Source organism: Gallus gallus, chromosome 3 (genome assembly GCF_016699485.2).
Source record: "Gallus gallus isolate bGalGal1 chromosome 3, bGalGal1.mat.broiler.GRCg7b, whole genome shotgun sequence".
Taxonomy (NCBI): domain Eukaryota; kingdom Metazoa; phylum Chordata; class Aves; order Galliformes; family Phasianidae; genus Gallus; species Gallus gallus.
The window spans coordinates 87,893,370-87,905,010 of record NC_052534.1 but is presented as its reverse complement, the minus strand read 5'-3'; the positions used below and the strand labels follow the sequence as shown (position 1 = coordinate 87,905,010).

At 46.3% G+C, this 11,641-nt stretch overlaps 1 protein-coding gene across 2 annotated transcripts in view; it reads right to left on the bottom strand.

Moving 5' to 3' along the window:
- Positions 1-6,386: 6,386 nt before the first annotated feature.
- The window catches only part of GCLC (glutamate-cysteine ligase catalytic subunit), a 32,732-nt gene continuing 27,477 nt past the window's right edge, over positions 6,387-11,641 (bottom strand). For both annotated transcript variants that reach the window (XM_419910.7, XM_046939753.1), the window contains exons 13-16: positions 10,218-10,299; positions 10,027-10,130; positions 9,807-9,927; positions 6,387-8,124 (exon numbers count right to left, since the gene is read on the bottom strand). In XM_419910.7, the coding sequence (XP_419910.4) occupies positions 7,919-8,124; positions 9,807-9,927; positions 10,027-10,130; positions 10,218-10,299 (513 nt within the window). In that variant the 3' untranslated portion in view covers positions 6,387-7,918. The remainder of the gene's footprint in view (positions 8,125-9,806; positions 9,928-10,026; positions 10,131-10,217; positions 10,300-11,641) is intronic.

Below are 11,641 nucleotides of genomic sequence, written 5' to 3'. Positions count from 1 at the left end.
TGGAGAAAACTGTCAACATAAATGGACTTAGGCCACTCCTGCTCTAGATTAAAATTTACCCTAAGCCTACAAAAGCTTCTGAGTTAGGATCACTGCTATCAGTGACATAAAGCTTCAGCTGCCACCATACAGCAGTGTGACACAGCCACTGTCATTCATGGTGCTGTCCCTGTTGTGTTAGTCCCAGCCATCCCACAGGCTCACCCTCTCAGAGCTCCCTTTTCTCAACAGCAAGCTTTGATGCTTCTCTGAGGCATGTGAAATTACCATTTTTACCCCAGAAGTGCTTAATTCCTTTCCAGTCTTTGCTCGTCACGCGGAAAGATGTAGACAGAGGATGGAAACCACAGCTCTTCTCACTGAGAAAGCATTGTTCAGGATTGCTGGAAAAGTGTTCCTGGTTGCACACCCAAAACCTGTTCCCCATTAGCCACACGCGTAGAAGCTCCCTGCCTGTTTTGCCACATGCCAAAGCTCATGAGGTAAGAACATAAAAGCATTCATTGGCAATCATTTGTGAATGTCTAAGTGTCAAGAGGTGGCTTAGAATTAGAGTTGTTTTGCTTTTAATTTTCTTTTCAAGATAACATTTTGCAACCAGAAAGGCCTCTGGTCCTAAATATAGCATACCTCACCTCCCGAGGACCATCAGGCGCCTCAGACACCATCACCTTGTCTCACCATGGAATCTCCTCTGGGTTTTTCATGTTTGCCCACTCTTGGGCTCCCTCCCAGTTATCTCCCCACTCTATCTGATTGCATTTTGCATTTTTTTGGGTTCTCTTCTTCTCACCTCTCTTCTATGGCCAAAGGATGTCCATAGCTGCTGCCTGCTTCCCTGTCTCAGGATGAAAGCAGAATTTCATTTGTCTGCTTCTTTGCAGACCATTTACAGCTGTGCCAGCCCTGTCTTCTTTTGCCCACAGTGAAATCTCAGTTTGTGCCTTTGAGATCAGAGGCCAGATAAAGCTGAGCTTGGCCCAACTTCATCATCTCTCTTCTTCATCATCTCTCTCTTCTTCCTTTTCTTTTTTTTTTTTTTTTTAATTTTTTGGCTAACCATGGACAAAACAACAACAACAACAAACATAAACAGGCATACGCAACCTTGTAAAATGTGCATTTAGATCTCTCCTTCTCCCTCAGTTTGTACATCCTTAGAGTGTCTAAGCCTTGAGACGTCTTTAGGAACAACAAATAATAATGGGGCCTTTCAAAGAGGGCTACTGGATGGCTTGCTCCCATGTCTGACTCCACAGGTCTTCCTGCCTTTCTCACCTCTCTCTGGCACCAGGAAGAGATTATCATCTCCTGCTTTGCTTCCTGTGGGCTCAGGGCTGCTGTTATGCTGCTGTGGGAGGATGTGAAGCTGTCATCTTCCCAGGCAGGAGGATGAAGGCAGAGCTTGCACCAGAGCAAGGGAGAGGAGACTCAATAGTGGAGACATTCTGCCTGGAGATAAGGGAGGGGTGAGCTGGAGGAGAAGGTCAGGCTGCTAAAGAGGGCAGCAAGGATGGAACCAGCTGTTTTCCCTGAAGGCTGTCTTTGTGGTTTCTGCATCAAGTTTGAGCTCTCATGGGAGCACTCACGAGAGCATAGCAGCTGAGATTTGCTCCCTTGCCTGTCCAGAGGGAAACCGCCAGGCAGGTCACAAAACCAGAAACTTCATGTTATTGAGTGTTTCCTACTCCATTTAAAGAACTTTGGAGACCAGCTTCTATGGTCACTGGCTTCTATTGCAGGGTCTGTCACAGCAGCCTATACCCAACTGGGGATGTGCCATGAGGACACAGCACCGGCATTTAGTGACTTCAGTGTTATCTGTAATGTCCCGTGGAGGCAAGACACACAGAGCCTGTTCTAACATTGCACAGCTCACAGATGTCTTCTCATGGTAGATATGAGACGAACACAAGTCTGGCTGATTGTAAGCCCTTCCTGCCAGTGGGCTTCACTGATAAAAGCTGTTACAAAGATGTCTCTGGTACACATCAAATTTCTACACGCTCTGTATATACTTCTTCATGTTAAGAGGATATGTATGTGTGAGGCTGTCACTGCACCACCTCTCTCGAACTCTGGGCACAGTGGGTGGAAATGTGCTAAAGACAGAGCAGCTGTAGAATCAATCAGAATGTTTTAATATTAATTGCAATTACAGCATTAGACTCACCACATCACATCATCTCCTGGGTTCTTCTAGACCAGTGTTAGTGTTATCCCTCATGGAAACAGAGTGATGACATCCCAAGCACCTGGGTCATCCCCTCCTCCAGATGCATTCCTCTGTGCTGAGAACAGCTTGCCCTGGTCTGTCTTGAGAATAGCCACAAGGCTTTGTGCAAGCCTGCACACAGACTCCTGCAGAGCCCTCGCCTGGATACTCTGTTGCGCATCTCGAAAGCTCCTTTCTGTGCCGTAGATTTCATAGAACCACAGAATGGTTTGGGTTGGAAGGGACCCTTCATGTTATCTAGCTCCAACCCCCTGCTATAGGCAGGGACACCTCCCTCTATACGAGGCTGCTCAAAGCTCCACCCAGCCTGGCCTTGAAAGTCTCCAGGGAGGGGGCATCCATAACCTCACTGGGCAACCTGTTTCAGTGTCTCACCACCCTCACAGTAAAGAATTTCTTCCTAATATCTAGTCTAAATCTACCCTCTTCCAGTTTAAAGCCACTTCCCCTCCTTCTGTTGCTACATGCCCTTTTAACAAGTCCCTCCCCAACTTTCCAGTAGACTCCTTTCACGTGCTGGAAGGCTGCTGTAAGGTCCCCTCACAGGCTTCTCTTCTCTGGGATGAAGAGCTCCAGCTCTCTCAGCCTTTCCTTGTAGGGGAGGTGCTCCAGCCCTCTGATCATCTTCATGGCCCTCCTCTGGACTCTGCTCCAACAAATCCATGTCCTTCTTGTGTTGGGGGCTCCAGAACCAGATGCAGTACTCCTGGGATGGGGTGGGGGAGTCTCATAAGAGCAGAATGGAGAGGCAGAATCACCTCCCTCCACCTGCTGGTCACACTTCTCTTGATGCAGCCCAGGATATAGTTGGTCTTTTGGGCTGCAAGCGCACACTGCCAGCTCATATTGAATCTTTCATCAACTGACACCCCCAAGTCCTTCTCCTCAGGGCTACTCTCAAGCCATTCTCCATGCAGCCTGTATTTGTGCTTGGAATTGCCCCAGCCCAGCTGCAGGACCGTGCACTTGATTTTGCTTTTCTGAGGTAGGATGAGAAACATGGTCTTGTTCTAGTGCCAGGTTTGGATTCAGGGCACTGCGCCAGCTCCCGGCAAGGCCAGATGCAGTGTTGTGGGAAGTCAGAGCCACAGCTGAGGGACACAGCAGGCTTCAGGCCATAAATGAAGGGAAAGAGACAAAAATCTGAAATATGTTATTTTGTGCTGTTCTCTGAGCAGTCTTAGATAGGAGTTTGTTGTTGTTTTCTAAAGTGACGTTTGCTGTCCAGAAGCGAACACTTTAAGAGCAACCCCTGCCTCATTTGGGAGCAGAGCTCTCCTGCCTACCCTGCAGAGCCCACTGGGACGTGCCATGCCCAGGAGCACCTGGACGCTGCACACCGTGATTCACACAGGGGTGGTTTGCTCTGGGCAGAGCACTCATGCAGCTGAACTGCCTGCCCTATTTCCCAGCCCGTGCAGGTCGCTGCTGCAGCCACAGGGGCTGCTGGCTGTGTCCCAGGCTGTCATACCGGGATGCAGCGTAGCCCGGTGCTCAGCACAGCAGCAGACGCCTGCAGCCAGAACCCAGACGGGGGTTTGGACCTGAAACGCCGCCGTGGCTGTGACTTTTCTCTCCTCCTTCCTCCAAAACGGTGATTTTCACTTCCCAGCTCACTGCCCTGCCTCTGAGCCTAGGAGGCCACCTAGGGCTAGCCCCGGGCTTAGCAATGAGCTTGTCCTAACTGTGCTGAGAGCAGATCTCAGCCAGGACCATGGCTCGCTCTGGGACAAGCTGCAGGCAAGAGGGGCCGCTCTGCAGGGCCGCTCTGCAAGGCCTGAGTTACACGTCGGGACAGGCCCAGGGCAGCTCCTCTACACGCAGCTGTGTGGAGGTGGCCGAGGACTGCACTGCGAGGAGTGCCCGCGCTGTGAGGAAACCGGAGATTAGCCATCCAGCCCTGCATCTGTGTGCCCCTGTGGGAACAGGCTGAAGGCACGGAGCCCAGCTTACTAAGTGGTGTAAAGGGAAGATTAAACGGAGCTGAAAAATGCCAGAGAGCCGGAGGTCAGCTTGGTGCGGCTGCCTGGCGAATCGCTGCGCAGGGAGAGAGCGGGCCATTTCTGACATTCGACCTCGTCAGCTTCGCTCTCGGGACTTTGTTCCCGCCTCTCGCAGCTGCTTTCACCTCACACGACCTCTCCTCCTCCTGAACAAGTTCCCAGAGCCGCTTCTGCCGGCATCCCCCCTGCGAAGCCACCGCATACCAGCACTTCCCTGCGGGATTCTGAGCCCTTCTGTCAGCTGCCCATCTCTGGGTGCTGCCCTCCCTGTGCCGCCCTCTGAACGATTTTGCCTTCTCACCGCCAGGATGATTACAGCTCTCCCTTAGGTCCACGCAACAGGGTATTCTGGGGAAGATATTGGAGATATGGGATTAAACTAACAGGTGCATACCCATACGGACTTAGAAAACACTAGAGAGCCATTTCTTGCTTAACACAGGTTGTTTACCTGGTTGTTCAGTTCGCAGACAGCTACACTTTCTTCTGGAGGAACACTCTTCAAAGCTGTGAGAGGTGAGGCGGTCTCGCTGCCTCCTCCAAACCCCAGCACAGGGCATGGCAGTACTTGGCAGGGGCTGCCTGCTCCCACCCACTGCTCTGTGTGCTGAGGACACATTCCCACCTCCAGTTTGACTCCTGGCAGAGAAAACAGGTGGTGCGTGGATGCTTTTGCATCACTTGTTTTTTCTCTCTTCACTCATTGAGCTGTCTTGTGACCCAGGAACTTCCTTGTTTTTGCTCTTCTGTTGCACTGGGAAGGGGCAGGTGAGCTGTTCCTCCCCAAGCAAACATGCTTCAAGAACATTCCAGCAAATCATCAGGTCTGTCAGACTTGGAGGGACCCACGTTTCCTGCTACCATACTCCAATGTCACGTTCTTGTTTCTAGTCTCTGGCAGATCACAGGTTCTCCCACTGCTCAGCACTACGCTCGATAGCAACCTCCTGTTCTACATTGCTGCCAGCTGGAGGACTATTGCGCTTTTGTCCCTTCATCCGCTTTCCTGAAGAATATCCTCAGGAGTGTGTTTTTGCAAACACGTGTTGATATGCATAAGAGGCAGTCAGAAGGATGGGCCAACTCCTGGAGGGGCTGCAGCAATTCCTTCCTGCTGACACCCAGCTCCAGCTATCCAAGCAGCTGCTGGAGCCGCCTCTGCTGCCACTTAAATTCACTGCAATACCAGAGCAACACACAGAATAGAATCCTAATCCTCTAACAAAACTAAACACGGTGACTGTAAACATTTGTTTTGCAGTGTCCACAAGCTGTGTGATTTTTCAGAAAAAGGACAGCTGAACCAGAGTGCCAAGACTTCAAGAAATCAGAACAGGGTCTTCCAGCTGAAAAGGAAGGCAGGAGTCAGATTCCTGCAGTTGAACTGGAGCCAAGACATTGTGATGCTTGTGGGAAGTGCCACAATCACAACATCACAAAGGTTTTTGGGCAAGGAATCAGTCACATTCACTTGGGGTGTTCAGTGCTACTACCCAATTGTTCTCATGGCTTTCAGAAGGGTCGCTATATCCAAGATAGCACCTCATGATGGCAGGACCAGAGATCCTGCGCTGATAGTTTAAGGGATTCCCTCATGAAGGTACCACACAACCTCTTCTGGGCACGTCCCCAGCCAGTGGCAAAACTTGCCCTTCTCAGCCCCACCAGTGGCTGGGAGCCTCCACATGCCCAGCACCCAGAGCATCTCTTCATCTGGGGAACATCAGCTGCTCAGGCGCCACAGCCATGGACACCTGGGCAAAGCAGCACCTGGTTTAATCCTTCCCATCCTGCCCTGAAGTATGCATACAGCACAGTGGATGCCTGAGGCCATAGCTTTTAAGTGTCAGGACAACAGTCACAATCATCTAGAGGACAGGAGCCACCGGCTAGGCCAGACTGGTGACTTAATGCCACATTTAAAGGACACACTGATTCAGTACTAGTAGTGAAGCAATGTCATTTTCCAAAGGGTTCTTTCAACCCTTTACAGCAATGAATGCTGCACAGTCAGACAGATGCTGCATCAAAGATGACACAATTTCTGTTGCAGGAGCGATAAAACCTTTGCTATCAGTCCTCAGGAAGTACAACTGTTCCTTTTTTGAATCTGAGACCGACTCCAACTCATGCAAGTGACAAACACATACTGCAAATTTTATTTTATTTCCTTGTTACACAAACTAAATTAGCATATGCCTACACCTTGATTAAAACAAATTCACCACCACATTAAAAAGCATTCTTTTTATTCTCTAAAGCACACCTGTGAACACAGAACAAATTCTAATGTCAGTACATAAAAGCCTCTCTTTAGTGCACCTTCTCAATGCAGTTTCTCCATTAGTCCTTGGTAAAGATCATTACACCTCAGATACTTATATGCTCTTGCATTAAGCTTTGCATAACGTATCCACAATGCAATGCGCTTTTAGGAATCAGTTAAGAAGCTAAATTAAAAGGCCCCATAAGTTTGCTTTATTTACAGTTGCAATGGCTAAATGTTATGTCTTACAGTCACTGCCAGCACTAGCTCCCAGGTCAAAGGACTCACGTGCTCCATGATCTCCCTCCATCTACTTTACAGAGGGGGTGAAGTTGCCCATACTCACAGCCCCGTAGGTACCTCAGCCACTTATATGAAGAATAAACATGCTGCCAGAACTGTTTTTAATAGTGAATGATGAATGAGGAACTCAACCATCAGGAAGAACAAAAAGGTCCTTGGTTTTGTGCTGCAGTTGTTACTGACTGTGGGAGCAGCAGCAATGCAGGCGTCTCCCAGCAGTTAAGGAGCGCCAGAGCCCAGAGCAGTCACCTCTGGTTCCTGCATAAGGACAGCTTTATGTTCAGCTCCCATTCCCTCTTCTCTTACACCGCCTCTCCCCTCATTCTGCTGTTCTATTAAATCATAAGAAGTGGGACAAATTTCTGAACCCCTATAGGAAAAAAAAAAAAGTTCTGAGAAAAGATGGAGTTTTTGTTGTAGGAAATGCAAGCTTTGAAAGAACATGGCAGCACTTACATAAACCTGCAGTTACCAGGAGACAGGGAGTTGTGTTATCTGAATAGAGATAGCTCTGTTCCTCCAATTCTACACTGTACACCCAGATGTAGGTCTTGAGGCAACTGAGAAACTGCTGTAGAGATCAACAAATGGGATGCACGTACATTTTTCTGTTCTTAAGTACCTTCAAAGCCAAAATGGAAGGAAGAAGTCTGGGAGTCAGGTAGGTTAAGAATTTTTTTCCTTTCTTACACAATAAGGTAGATTACTCAGCACATTCCAGGTTAAAAAATTACAGTAAACATTCAGTAACTGGAATGCATATAATATACAATTACCATTACATTTACAAAGCTGTTCAGGACAATTTTCCTTTTCTAAGCATAAAAAAGTTAACAAGCTAATTCACAATAACTTTAGATACAATGCTTATTAAAATACATGGATGTTAATCATAAAAATATTTTACTATTTACATGTACATTGTATAAACCTCACCAATAAGAATATGCCCATTTTAGTATGCCTTAAACGAATATTTAGGCATTGGCCCATTTTATAGTGCAGTATCCCTGTTTTGGTCTTCACACCATGAAACTGTAGCAGATTCACAGTATCTTTGCTAGTGCCTCGCTGAAAGACTTAAACTTTCTATTATTTAACAAACATTCATTACAAAGGGTCAGTTTTGTTTCCACTTGGCTTCTTGTTAAATGCTACCCCCAACAGTTCTGGACATTCTGCCTGGCCTTGTGCGATTTGGTTGCATTTCCAAATGAGGCTGTAATTCATTTCATCTGTTATCACGCTATCCTGCTTGTAGTCTGGGTGCTGTGCGATGAATTCCCTCATCCATCGGGCGACTGTCATTAATTCTCCTGAGGGCAAAACGAAACCAGATTTCAGTCGGTACACCTAATGTAGCAGTAAAACAACATTCTACGCGCAGTTAATAAACAGTTATTAATACTTTCATATGAAACACATTCCTACTTTTTCTTTTTAATGAGGCTAAACTGCAAGCACAATTCAGCTGACACATCACTGACAGTCCCAAACTCTTCTGGTACAATCTTAAAAATTTCAGATCTTTTATAAAGTCAGCACAGAGAGAAGCATCACACTCAGATGCTAGAACAGGTATTACCAACAGACTGGATAGCAAGAGGTCTTTATAACACTTTAATAGAGAAGCGGTCTGAGACAAACCAACAGACACCACTACAGAATTACGTAGGGCAGTGAGGCAGTGGCACAGCTGCCCAGAGAAGCTGTGGATGCCCCATCCCCAGAGGAGCTCAAGGCCAGGCGGAACAGACCCAGAGCAGCCTGACCTGGTGGGTGGCAGCCCTGACCACAGGAGGGGGTTGGAACTGGATCATCTCTAAGGACCTTTCCAACCCAAACCATTCTGTGAACCTGTATCATTTTCCATCCAACTCAGCTGTTATCTCTGCTTCATATGCCCTTAATTACGCTCTTACTTTTTCCCTCTAGCAGCTCCCCTAGCAGAAGACACGCAGGTTCCCAATTATACCAGCTCCTGGCTTGCACACACTGCCCCTGCTTCACTACGCAGGGTGCTGCTGGCCACAGGGCAGTCATCAGATGCTCCAGGGTCCCCAACACCAGGTAACACACGCTGCCTGCAGGAGACCTGTGTCCCTGTGAAGGAGCAGCTGTGAGCCAGCTGGACACCAGCATTCAGCCTACCAAATCTTGCTCCTGAATGCAGTACACGCAAGCAAACCCCAGTGAGTGCAAGATGAAGGCTAATTATGACGGTAAGACATCACAGTAAGCTGACGGGATGCATCCCTCCAAAAACAAGTTGTGTTTTTAAGAGACGTGGCTGGTGCTTTATACTACTTCTATATAGAAAAGCAGCAGGACAACACATATGCAAGAAACATTTGGTGAAGGTGTTACACACGTGAGCACAAGCTCTCTCCCACAAATCAGAAGTGCAGCTGGGAGATGAGCTGAGTGTAACAAGAGATATGCTCCTCAGCTACCACCACTAAGAGCCGTGCAGCCCGTACCAACACAGACACCTAGTGGTCAGATGGCCCAACCACTCAGCATTCTCTATTGAAAATAAAGGAAGCTGTTTCTAAATGCATACGCCTGTATAATGAACTGTGTAGACCTTCACCTTAAATGCAGCACATAGTTCTCAAAAAAAAAGCCACAAAAAACAACACAACAGAATTAGGAAAAAGCTGAAAAAATGCATAAGAAAACTTGCATGCAAGGAAATATGGGATGAAGGAATCTCAAGGCTGGAAGAGACTACTTGTGAACAGACTTCATCAGTGTCCATGGTTTTGCAAAGTGAATGGAGAAACATTACTGTGCAGTACAGGAACTAGAAGGCATACCCTGAAATAACTGGGAATCACATTTAAAGGTGAAACACCCGTGGCACAGGGCTGAGCCTGTTATACTGACTGTTATACAATCAGTACAAAGCTGATTGTTAAGCCCAGCTCTCAATGAAAGCCTTTGGCCTGCAGGAAAAAATGGCAGGAAAATCAGTGCCTGAAAGTGTTCAACCTACCAGATGCTCTCTTTTTTATTAACTTCAGGTAGTTTAGGATGGTGCATCTTGTGTCCACATCCACCTCCATGTTTTCAAGGTAAGAATTCAAAATTGGGATCAAACCAGGAAAGACTCCTTCCTGTATGAGAGAACACAGTCAGCATGAAACATACTTAGCCAATTCTGGGAGGATGGAGCAGGGGGGAAGGCTGTGCATTCCAGGTAAAGAGGCTACGACCTTCCCGTTTATAATTGTATCGATGCTCATTAAGGTGTACTCTTCTGTGTCTGTGCCTGTCCCATTTTGTGCAGAACCGCATCCATCCACAACGACATTTCCACCTTCATGAGAGACAAAGGGAAAGAAGTCAGTCAGAAGAAATGTATTCATTCTTGACAACCACGTTGTTAGATTGCTTGCTGGGATACCTTTGCAAATATCCTTTCTGAAGTAAAACATTCCCTGCCGAACAGCATCTCTTTTCTGGGCCACCTTCATATTTTCATCCACCTGGCAAAACAAGTATTGCAGAGATCAATGGCATTTGAGAAAGTAAGGACTCTCCAAACCCTCACATTAGTTTGGAGTCTCATTAGTTGAAACCTCCCATGTTTTTCATTGCTTTGCCACACAAGACCAAACTCTGGAAATAAGTATTTACTGGTTCTGTACAAAACCCTGAGAAGGTGACACTATAAAATCAGGTCTCCAGCAGGACAGGTACTGTGTTAGGAAATGCTGCGTTAATCTTTTAAGTTGGACTGAAAACAGAACACAGCTGCGTTTAACAGGTTGCGTTCCATCTCATTTTTTGCATGTGTGTATTCAGATACAAATTAAATGTGTACAGACAAAAATTGCTATTTTCCTAGCTATAGTTAGCCACTTTTATTAACAAGGTCATTGAGGTCTTCTGAAAAGTTAAAACCGCATCTAAAAAAAAGTTAAAATAAACTCAAACACTTCCAGTAACATTGTAGGGGAATCCCATACTCAAACATCTGTGAGATGCTCAGATAAACTGCTGGTAAAGTAGTTCCACACTGTGGACTTCTCAGAAAACCTACAAACAACAAAGCATTACTCCTAAGTTTCCAGACAGAGAATTTATCCAAGTTCTTTGATGGCTGTGTCCTTGGGGAATTAACTTTGCTTATTTTGGACACTGGTTTTACTATATTGTCTGTAGAAGAAGGGATACTAATTGCTGAATTCTGTTTCATCTTTAAGGACAATGCAAAATCATCACTTAATAATTACCTTTCAAAGCTTTGCTTTTCAGAAGTCTGATTTTGTTCTTTCTGCATAAATTTACGTACACACTAGCTAACTGAACTACAGCCGTACTCAATCAGACAGAAGAGATTAGAGTAAGATTAGTCTCAGAAACCTGTATTGTTTCTTTTTAACTGGAAGAAGCAAGTTTACCAGCAGTTGTACAGTTCTGTGTTGCATTACCTACTACATCGCTTGGCAGGCTCAGACAATTTCATTTCTTCATCACAAACTCTATTGAATACTTGTTAAGACTGAAACAGAATTTGGGTGCAGAAAGCGTACGGAGAGAGTTTGTGATGAAGACTTTTTTGTGCCTTTGAGACATTCCACATAACAATGTCACTATGTGCTGTATTATTTTTGGAATCTGAATTCCCTGACGTAAGAGAATTTCTTTTTGTAGGCTTGGTATGATTTCATATTGTGATAGATCACACCACCTGCACGGTACAACTACCATTAGTTTACAACTTCAGTGCATTTCTCCATTTTAATTAAACCTGGTAAGAAAAGCATCAGGACCCTATGGCTATCCCTGCAGACAGCACCGGCAGTGCTTTCTATTACTTCTATT